The 16,293-nt window shown below is 42.7% G+C and overlaps 1 protein-coding gene across 1 annotated transcript in view; it reads left to right on the top strand.

The window, feature by feature from the left end:
- Positions 1-16,293, top strand: part of ERCC6 (ERCC excision repair 6, chromatin remodeling factor) — a 201,916-nt gene that overhangs the window by 18,107 nt on the left and 167,516 nt on the right. The window contains exons 4-5 of the mRNA XM_086921802.1: positions 1,242-1,359; positions 10,925-11,666. Coding sequence (XP_086777928.1) covers positions 1,242-1,359; positions 10,925-11,666 — 860 coding nt within the window. The remainder of the gene's footprint in view (positions 1-1,241; positions 1,360-10,924; positions 11,667-16,293) is intronic.

Below are 16,293 nucleotides of genomic sequence, written 5' to 3'. Positions count from 1 at the left end.
CTCTACATGAAATGTTGTGCCTTTTTATGGGGTACTTACCTGATAGAATGTTTGTTTAACAACTAAAATGGAAATGTTTATTCAAGTTACTGACCTGTTTATGAAAGCCCACGGATATCCCCTGGGGTAAATGGTTAATGTGGTCAAGGGAATGACCACCTCTGCTGAACCAGTCAGCTTAATGCCCTGTTGGCTCCTGAGAAAGGGAATTGTATTATCCCTGCCTGATTCCCAGTGGAATGTTTTATTCTGGCCTAATGGGATATTCGTGCTCCTGCAAAAGGAGATGTTTCTATTTACATAAGGAAAGGTTTTAAAGGCGTAAGCCAAGCCCAGGATACTCGTGCTTATCTGTTGAATTGTTAGCCCTACATAGGGATCTGTTACTATTTTCCATAAAGCTGGTCTGATTCTGAATGACATGTTTTATGTTGGCTTCATGGGAAGTACTTCATCTGCTTAGGGAGAATATTCTTTCTGGTCTATTGAAATGTATTATAACTAAGGAATTGTGTAGCCCTAATCTAGGAAAAGCTTATTCCTACTGGGAGTGATTCCTAAAGTGATTATTCCTGATTAAGGAGATGGTTATACCTGCATAAGGGGTTGTTTATTCTTAATGAAATGTTTTTCTCCCACTTAGTGCCATATTTACTGGAAGCCTTCAGTTATTTATTTACATGTTTTCTGCTGTAAAACGCTCACCCTTGCTTGGTGAGAAGTGGGTAAAATGCCTGCAGTACCAATGTGATGCAATGTCATTTGGTTGTCTCCTTAATGTGTTCCTTACAGGTGCTGACAAGAAGCAAGGCTACGGTCAGGCCTGTGGTTATCTACACCTAATATTATCTAATATTTAATATTTATCTTATATTGCGTATTTATTTATCTAGTCTCCATTGCCAGGTGTTGAAACACATGTATTTGAAGAAAACTAATAAGTTATTGATTGCAATTTTTGATTACCCTGACTCTGCTCTATATAAAAGTTATCTAGTTTTTATACAAACTAACTGGAGAGGTGTCACTCATTGGGTGCCCATTTTACTGTCTCAGTGGTTGCGTGTGCTGTATGGTCGCTTTACACATAAGCTTTCGGATGCCTACCCGCTCGTGCCATGCTACCCTCGGGGAGCTGGTGACCCCAGTTCCAACAAATTTGCATTGTATTTTTTTCCGTGCAACAATTGTCTTGTTTCTTTGATAATGTTCTTTTATGCTTTTTATTCTTTACTTTCAAGGAGCAACAGCTCAAGAAGATCAAAGCTAAGCAACGACGTCTGAAAACCATCCTGGGTGAGGCTGACCCTGGTAGTTTGCCCGAGGACCTGGAGGATGAAATTGAGATTGAGGGTGAAGGTAAGTTATAGATGGTAGCTAAGCAGGTATAACACTCGCTCTGCACAATAGCTACTTAATGATTGCTCAAGTGCTAGCAGGAAGGAAGTATCAAGGCTTCTTCGGGGAGGGTTCAGGGGTTTGGATGAATAAGAAAAAGGATGGCATCAGCTCTAGAGTCAGTGAGCATGTGACAACGAGAACGCAACATTGAAACCTCCATGATTCAGCTAGCTGGTGACCCCATATGGATCAATGACCAATGAATCTAGCATTCTAATCCTCCTTGACATGTCAAGGGCTTTTAACATAGCAGACTATTTTCACCCTAACTCCACCTAAAGCGGTCAACTGCTAACGACATTAACTGAGATCTTGCCTTGACCAGTCCAGAGATACTGTTTAGCTCTAGCTCATCCCATCCCAAGGCAACTTCATACTCTGAAACAGCAGTTCACTGGAACTTCAGATCCAGGCATGCTGTCCAACATGACATTCATAGTCTTCTCAACCTGCTACATGCTGAGAGTTCAAAAGATAATTTAGAGAACATAGTCCAGACATGATGGTTGTAACTGAATGCTCTATGCAGAATCACATTATCCCCACCTCTGCATTCCCCTCTTCATTCCCATGTGTCGGTTCCATACTGCTATCCAGTACCTCATTCCTTTCTACATAGAGGATGACCATACAGTGCTCAAAAACATGTCCAATGTAAACTTGATGGGATATGTCCAACATGGGCTAAAATATTGCAGGAGCAGAGTTATTTGAAAATGAACACATTTTCATACTCTAGTTTACTGTAGATAGGGGAAAAGGAATGAGACAATTTACATATTTGGATGCACGGTTGGAATGCAAGTTACTTAATGGGCAGCGACTAAAATAAGTAAACCTTATTTGTCATGTATTTTTCTACCCTGGGGCCTAAGCTTGGCATACGTCCTCCTTAAGGTGAAATGTGTATATAGAGTGGATGTTAGCATCAAACTGAGCGTTAAATGCTATTTTAATATTATTGCAAGTTCTGTGTGCAATATCTATGTGAGATATTTGGTAGTTAGTACTTAATGCTAATATTGTACATCATCCTTAAATATTAGTTTGAGTGGGGAAATGTGCCACCCTTTCTTTTTAAAACCATTTGATACAGTTTAAACGATTGTATCAACTAATAGAGAAGCATCCAAGCAAATATTGGGAATATTTGCTGACTTCAAACCTGGAACAAAAGAAGATAAATGAAACATAGTCCCGTATAACCAGGTTTCCAATACCTGAGAATAATGGCCAGATGAGCTAAAGATGAAGAAGACAGTACAGGCCAAGAACAAAGTGCTTATTAGAAAGAAATAGGTAGGGTGGTGGCAAAGAAAATCAAGAAGCAATAATAGACAAAACCAAAGCAGTAATTCGGCTCAATAACGGATTCTAAAAAAATTAAGGATATTAGTGTCATGGGTGATGGTGAGGAGAGGCGATTAAGTAAATGCAGAATTATGCAGGCCCGGAGGAAGGGGAGATTTTTTATCCCTGGAAAGAAGTTAAACACCAAATGCGTCCATGAGTGTAAAGCTGGTCTTGCAATTTATATATAATCCTCAAGCAGGAGTCTATTTGGGAAATTGCAACAATCCATTTGTTGGTTCACAAAGCTTCAGTCGACATCCAGTCTTTTAAGACTGAGATGTTAGCTACTGCCAAAGACTTTGATATCTATATGTTCAAATAATTAGTGAGGCCAGTAATAATGGACTCAGACTGCAGCGTGAAAGATGTCTCTTTACAAGTTTCTGACAGTAAAGTCCTTCATTTTGAAGCAAATGTCACTCAGGTATTTCTCTATCGCAGAACATGACCATAAAATATGAAAAATATCACATTTAAGATGATCACATCTCCAGAGATTGCAGTATTAGGAAGCACCATGGATTGTATATGGAATAGCTTTCACCAGGCACTGAGGGTTTTGAAGTAACTGAACCTCAGCCTTGCTTGCTATAGGTGTTTGTTGTAGACTCATGGAAAAGTCATCCTCTTATGCAATCAAATCCAACATCTGTCGGGTATGTTTCAGCCCACATTCGCTTTGGAAGCTAGTTTGCGTATCTAGGTGCAAACGTGACCCACTATGCTGTCTCCAAGTCTTTAGAAAGACATTTGTGGTGATGATGGCAGGCTGTACAGTGTGCAACCAAACAGTTCTTTCAACAGAAAGAATACCATGTTCACTGTGGACTCATTTTGTTTTTAAATACTTGGGAATTATTTGAAGCTTTAGTCAATCAAAGCATAATCCATATTATCATTAACAAAAAGCTAATTTCTACAAACTAAGTTTTATTTAAAAATCATGTTCAGTTCAATGATCAAAAAATTTCACCAATAACTGCCAAGACCTCCAAATATTAGCAGGTATGCAAATAACCTAGTGCTCTATGGAGTGGCTACCATGCACATCCATGAAGTCCAGTCGGAAATAGCAATGGGCTTGAAGATTCAACACCTGGTTTGCCAGTTATTTTCAACCCCGTCCTAGCTGTTGTTTTTTATTTTCCTTTGGCTGGTGACTCCATTTTCCTTAGCCGCCTTATCATTGCATAAAGCTTAAAGTCTTGTGCTGTAAAATGCCATATTGAATCTTTCACAGATGGTACATTACACCTCAATAAAAAATAATCATTTAATAGATCCAAAAAAGGTGACAATAGTGGTGCCATACTCCAAAAACTGTTGAGAATCGTGGCTGACTCAGCCCACATAACATAGACAGTACCTTGCCACTTGTTGACAGTGGAATATTTTGGTGCCTGAAGCACTGTTCGCATATTCCTTTCCATTTCTCTATTGCACAAGGCTTGTAGGAGCTGCTTCCACCATCTAGAGATTGCCTCATAAGTTACTTATTTGAAAATAGATCTTCTCAGCCAGTACTAGAAATGCAAGTCCCTCCACAAGCTGTATTTGAAACATTCCAGTGCTTGTCCTAAACACTATTCTGACATTCCTGTTTCCAATTCGCTTCTGTAGTCTGTAATGGAACCTGACTAATCGTCTCCATCTGTTCATTTTTGGGCCTAGCAAGATCAACTACACATTGTTTTTGAGGTATTTCAATTGAGCTCCACACGTTGACAAAACTTTCTTGTCTAGTTCATGGTGCACCATACAGGCTGCAGCACAAACTGTCTATAGAAGGCAATGTTCTGTAGCTGACCTGCATTCGGCCTGTATCATCTTCCTCTGGATCTGTTGCACTGCAGACCAACCTCAAGCCTCTTGCCCAGGTGTAGCATATGGCACATTACTTTCCATTGATGACAGTATATACATTCTCAGAAGGTTCTGGGGTGCAAATAACCATTGTAGAGAACCAATCGGAATGCGCTTGTCACTAACTATACACCCTCATACTTCATAACCTCTCACCCTTAGACCTTCTGTTGAGTTAGTTGTTCTGAAAATTAATTTGTCTGTGCTTATCAACTGTTTCTCGTTTTTAGAGTTTGCCTGTCTATTTTTATGAAGTTAGCCAGTGTCCACTGTCAAATGCACATATTTCCTTCTAACTATATTTTGTAATAATCAGAAGTGTTGCTTGGATGTTTAATTGGTTATCTGTGGGTATTCTCAGTACCCCAAATGCACAAAAGGAGATGAAAAGCATTTTGCAGGTAGTCTAACCACTGGGAATAGCGTGGGGTAGCACTCCAACCCATCGTTCTTTTGATCATCATGCCACCTCAATTTGAACCATGCTCCTCGTTGGAATAGTTCAGCCCGAACAGCCAAGCCAGGCCCTCCCTGAACGTGAACACAAGTAACCCAGGACTGGTTTTGCTCTAGTTATGCGCTCATGAGCCTGGTATAGCTTCGTTCCAGTGAAACAGTGAGCATGAGACCCATTTCTGGGCATACCCATGCCACTTAGGGCAGTACACGAAACACACAAAAGGTAATGGAAGGCTGCTTGCTATAAGTCTAACCACTGGCAATAGCTTGGGTAGCACTCCAAGTACCCAGTCACTCAGCCTGCTCATTGTGAGTCTTGTTTCTGGTGATCAATTAGAGGATGCTCAAAAAAAATGTGTAGTTTCCATTTCGGTGTTTTCATCATGTTTGAGGCATGTGAGCTGTAGATCTCATGCTTTGCCGGTCTAATCGCGTCGGTCCACTTCTCAGTCGATGGAACGGACTCCATTTATATTCTGCCCTCTGTGTCGCGCCAAGTATACTCTCCCCGACTTGCGCAAAGTGTGCAACTTGTTCTTGTCTCCGGAGTACATTGAAGAAGACTGCGACACATGCAAATCATTCCGATCCAAAAAAACACTCAGTGATAATCTGGTTCAACGTAGTGAGATGCGAAGTCAAAATGTCGAATACACGCCAGACATTTTCGGTGAAGGATCTGAGCAAGAATTCGACGCACAAGGGGCTGAGGAAGAACAAGAGAAATGTGTGTCCAGACTTGCCACAAGGTCAACATACCGTGAGTACCGAACGTCCCTTAACCCAAAATCTAACTCAGGCGAAAAAAAGGCTTCTGTCCCACCCCCGCTTTCGGACCACGGTCGGCACGGACGAGATGTTTCCGAAGTCCTGACCTCAGGCTCGGCACCGAAACATGTCTCTAAGCTTTTCGGCTCTGGATCGAGTCGGCCAAAGACTGCCACCGAGCCGAAATCTTCAGGCTCGAAGCCGAAAACCGATGCAGAGCCGAAATCCTTGATGCTGAAGACCAACCCTCCTTCGGCACCGAAACCTTCGGCGCCCAAAAGTGATTCCACCCCCTGCCAAAATCTTCGGCACCAAAACCTAAAACTGTGCCTCCGAATCATCGGGAACTGATTTTCAATGCCCCAACACCCAAATTGCACCCAAAACAAAAGGAACTCTACATAAATACTGATACAGGACTTGTTCTTACTAAGTCACCCCAGAAACGCAAATCTAAGTCAGAAGAAGAACCTTTCTTTATTCCTTTCAAGAGGAAGAATGTGGGTACTAACCCTCCCTCTCTTCCTCTTCTACCAAGTTCCCCTATACCAGCCTCCTCACCTTTGCATCATTTACTAATTACACCAACTAACTCTCCACCACCACCTGATGATGATAATGGGGATGGGGACAATATTGTACCGATAGATCCCTGGAAAGATTGTCACATAGATTCACCTACAGATAACGACCCAGATCTTTACCCTGCAAAGCCACCCCGTCCTGACGACAATGTAGGACATCTAGAATTACTTGTAAGAGCTGCAGAATATCATGGGGTGCAGTTACACAAGTAATCTTGAGAGGAAGATTTCCTATTTGAAACGCTCAGTACCATATTGGGCTAGTCACACTCTGCCTATGTTTAAAGGCATGATGAGACATGCTGATGAAATCTTTAAAGATCCAGTGCCGGTTCGCATTCTCACCCCCAGGATTGATAAAAAATTTAAAGCTGCTCCCTCAGATCCAGTCTCTATTAAAGGTCAGCTACCACAGACTTCAGGTGATGCTCCCCCTCTAGTCAAAGAGTCAAAACTATTAGATGCCTCTGGTAAACTAGTAGCTGCCCAAGCAGCAAAACATTGGCGCATTGCCAACACTCAGATCCTGCTAGCCAGATAGGATAGGGCACACTGGGACGAAATGGAGCAGTTGCTACACCACCTCCCAGATTAACACAAAGCAAGATTTAGTTCAGGAAGGGAAGCTCATATCCAATTCCTCAATAAGATGCGCTTTAGATGCTGCAGACACCGCAGCTAGAGCGATCAACAATAGCGTGTTATTAACAAGACATGAGTGTTGAGGATTTCTGGGTTCAAACCAGAAGTACAGCAGTCTATTTTAAATACTCCTTTTGACAAGGAACATCTCTTCTGGCCCGAAGTAGATAAATCATTATAAAAAATGAAAAAAGAAACAGAGGTAGCCAAGTCTATGGAAGCTCTGAAATCTCCCTCTAATCGGGCCTCTTTTCGTTGCTCCTTCTACTGTGGGGGGTCCAAGACCATGTCCTCAGACAATATTGGCACCTCTTACAAAGGCAACAATAAATCATCCTCTACAAGGAGTTCTTTAGTGGAGGATATAGAGGTAACAATAACAAAGGTAGAGGCAAAGGTTCCGCACCGCGTAATTCCCCCTCCCCCAACGAGCAGTCACTTGCCTAATTCCCCCTGATCATCTAACACCTGTCAGGGGACGTCTTCTACAATTTCTCCCCATTTGGCGATCTATCACCACAGACAAATGGGTGTTAGGAATTATCCAACATGGTTATTGCCTGGAGCTTACCACCAATCCTCCAAACATACCACCACATTCTAACAAAACGTTACCAGAACATTTACATCTACTTTAGCAAGAAGTAGAGTCTCTCCCCTCCAAAGGAGCCATAGAACATGTGCCATTACAACATCAAGTGACAGGTGTGCACTCCCTGTGCTTTCTCATCCGCAAAAAGGACGGCTCCTTGAGACCTATTCTGGATCTCTGAGAACTAAATCTTTACATACTGTCAGAGCATATCCACATGGTAACACTTCAACAAGTGCTCCCACTTCTACAGCAGGGCGATTTTATGTCTACTTTAGACTTAAAAGACGCATATTTCCATATTCCAATTCATCCCGCTCATCGCAAATACCTCCGATTTGCAATAGCGTGTCACCATTACCAATTCAAAGTGCTACCGTTTGGAGTCACCACTGCTCCCAGGGTATTTTCCAAATGTCTGGCAGTAGTCGCAGCACATCTGAGAAGACAACACATCCATGTCTTCCCATACCTGGACGACTAGCTCATCAAAGCCATTACTTACCAAATGTGTCTCCAACACACTCGAACCACTGTTCACTTACTTCACCAACTAGGGTTTACAATGAATGGTTTGAAGTCTCATCTACAGCCTTCCAACACAAAAAATGTATCTGGGAGCCACAATAGCCTCTAGCCTCTTCCAATACAGCTAGGATTCACTGTATTCAGTCCCTTCTCATTCAATTTCAGCCCAACCAATCATCGCCAGCAAGAGTCTTCATGCAACTGCCGTCTTGCATTACAATTGTTCCCCACGCAAGACTTCACATGCGTCTCCTTCAAGAATGCATAGCAAGTCAGTAGAACCAGTCGCAGGGTCGATTAACCGATTTAGTGTTGGTAGACAGCCGCACCTATCGCTCTCTGCAATGGTGGAACCCTCAAAATGTATCCAAAGCGTCGCCCTTTCTCGACCCTCTCCACAGACTGTGCTAACAGCAGATGCATCGCTCATTGGTTGGGGGTTTCCCTACAAAGTCAAACAATCCAAGGATTATGGACCCTAAAGTACAGGAGCCTTCATATCAATCACCTACAGCTGCTTGCAGTGTTCCTAGCGCTCAAAGCCTTTCAAATTCACCCAATAGGCAAAACTGTCCTAGTCCGCACAGACAACATAACAGCTATATATTACATGCAAAAACGGGGGGGAACACTCTCTCTCTCTCCCCAATGGACACGCCTAGCACAAGCTATTTGGAAATGAACCATACATCACAGAATTTATTTCCTAGCAGAACACCTTCCACGAGTAAACACTCAACTTGCCGACCTTTTCAGCAGACAAAGGCAGCAAATCTATAAGTGGTAACTTCATCCACAAATCCTTCTTCCCTACTTTCAGGAATGGGGGTTTCCTCACGTAGACCTGTTTGCAACAGATCAAAATGCAAAATGCCCAAGCTTTGCCTTCCGGTTCCCACACCCACTCTCCAAGGGCAATGTCCTATGGATCAACTGGTCAGGGATATTTGCCTACGCTTTTCCGCCTCTCCCAGTCATTCCGCTGGCAGCCCGGAAGCCCAGGCTATCATCCCTCAAACTTATTCTCATAGCTCCCACATGGGCACATCAACCTTGGTTCACCACCTTTTTAGAGCTCTTACTAGTTCCACACCAAAAGCTGCATCTCAACTCCAGTCTCCTCACTCAGCCCTGGAGAAATCAGGCATCCAAATCCCAAGGAACTTCATCTGGTGATTTGTCCCCTCAGGTCATAGAGTTTGGTTATTTACAATTACCACCAGACTGTATGAACATCCTAAAGGAGGCTAGGAGACCTACTACTAGGGCGTGTAAAGCAGCAAAGTGGAAACGTTTTGTTATGTAACAGTACCAATATCAATCCCCTTGATGCTTCATTACAAAACATCATATATTATCTTTTACATTTGCATCAATCTGGATTAGTTTATACATCCATAAGATTGCATTTAGCAGAAGTAGCTGCATACTTACAAAACAGACAATACTTATCGCTATTCAGAGTACCAGAGATTTAAAGCCTTTATGGAAGAATTAAAAGAGTAATACCACCTAGACTTCCACCTGCAACAGTATGGAACTTGAACATAGTCCTTACTAGGCTAATGGCTTCACCTTTTGAACTGATGCACAGGTGTTACTGACAATTCCTCTCCTGCAGGGTTGCTTTTCTTATTGCAATCACTTCCCTAAGGAGAGTTGGTGAACACCAGGCACAACTTCACAAAGAATCCAAAATTTCTACCTAAAGTGGTTTCTGCTTTTCACATCGATCTGTTGAGCTACCTTTGTTCTTTCCTCAACCTGATTCTGTAGCAGAATGAGCTCTACACACACTAGATGTTAGAATAGCTCCACTATATTATATAGAAAGAACAAAAGATTTTTGTAAAACAAAACCGCTTTTTTTTTATTTTTCGCCACCACACAAAGACAGTCTCATCTCTAAATTAGGCATTGCAAGATGGATCGTGAAATGTATCCAAACATGTTATGTGAAAGCGAAAAGAACCTTGACAATGCTCCCTAGAGAGCATTCCACACGCAAAATAGGGAATATTCCCTTACCTGACATCTGTAAAGCAGCAACACGGTCTACACCGCACAAGCTCACCAAACACTATTTTGTAGGTGTGTTAGCGTGGCAACAAGCTAATTTAGGCCAGGCAGTACCTAAAACACTTTTTCAAGCAACAACTACAGGTTAGCCACAGCTTTGGAAGAATACAGCTGTATAGTCTATGCAAACAAAGCATGTGATCTCCAGCTCACATGCTTCAAAAGGAAAATGTTATTTACCCAGTAAGCATCTGTTCTTGGCATGTAGAGCTGCAAGCATCTGTTCTTGGCTTGTAGAGCTGTAGATTCACGCTCTGCTGGAAAAAAATATAACAATGGAGTTGATGTTCATGCGCAATATCACCGAAAGGAGGAGTCACCTACCTTGTGACTGGAAATACTTCTTCGAGGAAAAATAACTTGCAAACATCCAGACCCAACACTAGGTGGCAGGAGTATGCAAAGCGTGTGAATCTACAGTACTACCTTCCAAGAACAGATGCTTACTGGGTAAATAACATTTTCCTTTTGTTTTGTTTCCAGCATATCGATGGCAAATTTGTAAAAGAGCCCTTACTCTGCTTTCTTTGGTAATGAGGCAGACTCGATTATATGGTAATCTGTGATCTCTTATTCCTTGTTGGGCTCTTCCCTTTGCAGGTTGCTAATGCCCTCCCATGAGTGTGTGCTAATTGTGGTGTATTGTTGTTCTCAGATGCAGGCTCTTCATCTCTGGGCAGTATGCTGATGCCATCTCAGGAGTCTGAGTGGGAAGCACTTATCCGCACTGGCCAGATGACCCCGTTTGGAACAAAAATTCCAGAGAAGACGCCTCGTAAATTAATGCTGAATGATACGTCTGACTTTGAAAAATATCTCAATGACCAAGCTGAGATGATGGCAAACCGAAAGAAATCTGCCTTAAAGAAGGGAAAGATAAAGACTATGGGCCTGGTCAAGATACCCAAACAGAACCAAGCCCCAGATCAGAAGATAAAAAAAAAGGAAACTGAACCTTTGTCTCATAAGGACAAGCGCTTGAAAACACATCTGCACAAGCTTCAGGCCAAGGCCCATAAAGTCAGGGAAAATATGGGGGTGCAAAAGAAGGGTCGACATTTAATCCAGACATACAGGGAGGTATTTGATGATGGTGTCAATAGTGATGGCTCTGAGTACCTGCCAGATGAGGAGATGTTTGATCCGGAGGAGGCGAGTGAGGAGGAGGAAGCCCTGCAGGATGCAGAGCACTCTGACTATGAGCTTAAAGCATTGCCTAAAAAGAAAGCGCCCAAGAAAAGCCCAAGGAAAACCCCCAAGAAGGCTCCCAAGAAGATAATTGTGGATGACGACTATTTCCCGAGCTCCGAGGATGAAGTGGAGGCTGTTGGGAAGCAGGGCAGAATCCTTAAATGTTCAGATGATGGTGATGAGGATTCCTACAAGCAGAGACTCAGGTTGGTTTTAACTTGCTGGTATAAGTACTCAAGGGCAAGCATTCTTATCTTTAAAGACATATTGTATATGGTATTTATTTATATCATATCAGCTGGAGGGTTGGAGGGGCAAATCGCAGCATGCACTGTAACTTTACCTGTCACTTTATTTGCATAAATTCCTGGTGACTTGTATATAACCAGCTATTAAAATCTGATAACTGCATAGGCATTGAATCATAACTCTTCTGATACCACTGTTGCATTCAGGAGCAGTATTAGAAGTACTATAAATAAATAGCAGTATCAGTACTACTATTACAACTTAGCACTGTCCCCTCAGTACCAGCCTAACCTTGCCGTGAAATTTCGATTTTGTAAGGCAATGCATTGTAGTAAATAGGTGGCAGTGAAGAACGAAAGTTGCCTCTACTGTTTCATGTTCTAATGTGGGAGGGAGAAAATAAGAGTACATATTTTTATTGAGTCAGCAAGCATTTTAGGTCCGTCACAGTGAGCTTTCACTGTTCTTACTAGTTTTATTTATATTTGAAGATAAATGAATAGCCTAAGATCTGGAAAAGCTTAGCATTTCTAAACTTTACGAGATGATTGAATCGCATAACTGCCTGTCACTCTGCGGGTCATATCCGAGACCTCCTTGACAGCTTGATGTAACCTGATGCCCTATGGTAAGGGGTAAGACATATGTAATGTCATGTTGCCAACTTTATGTATACATAAATTCTCTAGATGGCAGTGGTGCTCATGCTTTGAAACTGTTTCTAAATTTTTCATCTGTAGCTGTTTTGGATCCCTTCTGTTGTGCATACCTTGCAAGGAGATGCATCCAGTCTCACATAAGGTTCCCTATAAAGTCTTATTAACAGTACAGGTGGGGGATTCCTCCCAGGAGGTGTGTACGTTTTAGATCTTGCATGCAAGCTCGCACCTTTTCACTGTAGGGTTTTCTCCAAGAACACCTTGCTAGCCATCTAAACCCAAAGATCAATATATGAGAAACTGTTCCAGTTTAGAAGCATTTGACTTTCTTTGAGAGGGTGAGGGCTCAGTACCAAGATCAATGAATTCAAAAGTAAAATAATTTATTGTAAGAAAGTTAAGGAGAAAATAGTCACAAATAAGTCTTTTTTATCGACTTGGTACACATTTTAAATTTAAGATCGGGGACTTGCTTTTAGAAAAAACATTTTATTTAGTGCTATTGTGCTTCACTCTTTTTGTCTACTGAAGGCTGATCGTAGTCAAGCAATGAAACATAGTTTAGGTTTTTCACTGGCAGAGACATACTGCTGGTCTTGAAGTAGTCCCAGCAATGCTTGAACAACTTTACACCTTTCGATGAAGGTGGCTGGAGTTGATGTTTTTGTGCCACATGTTTTTTCACTCCATAGCCTAGGCTCCGGTGCAGGGAATTATGGGACTCGATCTCTTATAGTGTAATCCAGTTTTTTCAAGACTAACCATGATAATCTAAGCAAGGTGTTATTTCGTTGCTTACTGGTCCTTTTTAAGAGGGCAATCTGCATGAGCACTAACAATGGATAGATGCATTTTTTCACAGCAAACTCTATTTTTTTTCTTGATGAAAATGTTATTTCATGAAGAAAACCCTTGCGTTACAGTGTTCCTTGTGAAAAGAAACAAATTGCAAAAACAGATTACAAAAATCTCTAGACTAATAACAATATATATGGTGCATTAATAGGTCCCAATGAAAATTCACTCTCTCCCACCCTTTGTTGGTGTAGGGTACTATAATATTTGAACCCTGCTCCTTGCATATTTTGGCAGCAAGTACTTTAATATTCTATTTAAGTGCATGTTGATTTTTAGGTCGAGCAGACCTTACTCTCAATGCGTGAGCATTGAGAGTGTCTGCTTCAGACCTTTTGCCGCCCGTATGGGGAATGAGTTGGGAATGAGGACACCAATCTGTTACGAGCTGCGTTTTTCCTCGCGGGAGCGCGCGTCTGATACCTGCGCATGCGCGGTGCAAGCCCTGGCTCTCACACAGACACAGGCAGCCCCCACCCCTCTGCATGCACGCACGCACACACACAGGCGCAAGCCCTCGCTCACACACAGACACAGGCAGCCCCCACCCCTCTGCATGCACGCACACACACACAGGCGCGCGCATGCACACGCAGGCACACTATCCCCTGCCTCGCATTCTCTCAATCACACACAGTCACGCATGCGCACACACATGCACACACACACACGCACGCACACACGCATACACACAGGCCTTCACATTAGCCCTGGACCCCCTCCCACTCACCGGGCTCTTTCGGCGTGTTTCGTGTCTCCTCTGCAGCGCTGGTCGGAGTCGGCCGGCTTCACTGCTTCCTCGGCGGCGGCGGGCGGAACTTCCTGCTGGATTGCAGGCCCCGCCCCCGTCTCGGCCAAAAGTGCCTGACTTCCGGTTTACACGGAGCAGGGCTGCGGCGGTGATTTCGAATGCTCATTAAGTTATTGAATCTTTTTTTTTTACTGCTTTTAACATAAAAATGCGGGCCAAGCCAATAAAATATAGTCTTGTGACTACCCTGCGCTTGTTTCTGTTTGTATTTCAAAACTAATATATGCGAGAAACTGTGATATTCAACAAAGAAGACATGTAAAGTTATAGCAGAAATGAAGTCAGTTGGTTTCGCAGTGTCTATATTTCTTTTACATTTGCTAGATTAAACAGCTCTTTTTCTTGGGCATCACTCAGTGGTAACATCGTGTCTCAGCTCACTTCATAACCCCTGGAAAGATTTATGTCAGATGGGAGCGAAGTCCCCATGTTGCAGCCGGAGACAGATTGTGTAGAACTTCCCAGTGCTTGCCTATAGTGGTGCCCTTAGCCCTTATCAGAAAGCAACAGAAAATGTGTGGAGGAAGCGGAGCCTGGCTGCTTGTTATAGCGGACACAGACATCTGGAAGATACCTGTGATGGCTTCAGATCTCTGATCCCTGCCTCTACCCTGGACACCACCTGTTACTGTATTTGACGGAAGGATACATGTGCTGTGCCATCTTCTGTGTGTGTGTGCGCCAGAAGCTTGCACCACACCGTGTTAAAAAAGAGAATCATGCAATTAAATGGAAAATAAAAACTAGCTGCAATTTCATTACAAAGCAAAGTGGATTGCCTGAGTGAGAAGCGGTCAGGCTGTACAAGATCCTACAAGGGGAGAAAAACGGGAGTCCTCTTTATTGCTTTATGATTGATTTTTCTGTGTGACTTGCATGTATAAACCCAGGTTAAGCAGCGTTTCCGAATCCCCGAAGGAGCACAAATGAAAGGGGCGGGCGATAGGAGGGTATCTGAAACCTCCAAAGAGGGCGCGCACAGCTCTTTGCATATAGGTAAGGAGAATTGTTCGAATGTAGGAATAGATAAAAAAGTAATATGTTGAGAGCAAATATGCGGCTACATAAATTTGTATTCAAGTTTGTGTGTCTCTAATGTCAGCCATGCATAGTGATCAATTTGCGACTGTTTACTTCTCATCCTAACATTAATAGTTTTTTAATCATGAACCTTGTATTAAGAGTTGGCCTATGTTCGAATGTGAAGGCAATTTGACAGGGGTTGGGATCGGGCACATGGGTCAGTGGCAACAGGAAACAGAGGAGTGAAAACATAAGCACTCATGAAAGCAGGGCTGATGTCCAGCCTCGTGAATCTCGTGCTTAACTTCCCTCTCAGTAAACTCGGGGAGTACCTCACTAAGGCTACTCCACGGGAAACCTCTGTCTCTCCGTGTTTTAGGGGGGGGTGGGTGAGGACGTGTAACTTGTTTCCTTCAAAGGAAGGGTCTCAGGGCCGACAGATACTTGGATGTAAATCTCTTCAGTTATATCTTTTACTTTCTCTCCATGCCCTATCTCTTTCCCGCACTCTCTTTTATGCTTTTTCATTGTCTTATACAATCTTTCTTTTATGACCTAACAAGATGTTCTCTGACTCTTGCTGTATCTATTATACTCTCCCTTTGCCTTGTGTTTCTCCCATTCTCTAGTATTTTTCTCTTTCTCTCACTCCTCCTCTTTTCCTTCTAAGTCTCTCTCATTCTTTGCCTTTGTTATCTCCCCCTCTCTCCATTCATCCTTTCTTTTTCACTCATTTTCTTTGCCCCTCATTCTCTATCAATCAATCTTACGTGTTCACCCTCTCTGTCCCTCTTCAGCATTCCCTCTCTCTCTCTCTCTGTTCTCTCTCGCTTTCTTCTGTTTCTAACTCATCTTCTGTTTTTCCGTCCCTCTTTATTACACGTTTTCTCTTCCTCTGTCCTTCCCAAGCTCTCAGTCACTGTATGAACTCTCTCTTACACTGTCCATTCATCCATCCATCATCCATCCAGCCAGCCAGCCACGCCACACAATTTCACTCTACCGAATACAACACACACTCCACACAATACCACTCAGTGCCACATAATTACACACCACATAATTAAACTGCACTCAATGCAACATTCTCTCCAAATACAACTCAGTACCACATAATTACACTCCACATAATTACACTGCACTCAATGAAACATACACTCCAAATCCCACTCAGTGCCACATAATTACACGCCACATAATTACACAGCACTCAATGCAACATACATTCCAAATTCC

This window comes from Lissotriton vulgaris, chromosome 5 (assembly GCF_964263255.1).
Source record: "Lissotriton vulgaris chromosome 5, aLisVul1.2, whole genome shotgun sequence".
Lineage (NCBI taxonomy): Eukaryota > Metazoa > Chordata > Amphibia > Caudata > Salamandridae > Lissotriton > Lissotriton vulgaris.
Note: the sequence above shows the minus strand (reverse complement) of the source record. Positions and strands in the feature narration are given on the sequence as shown.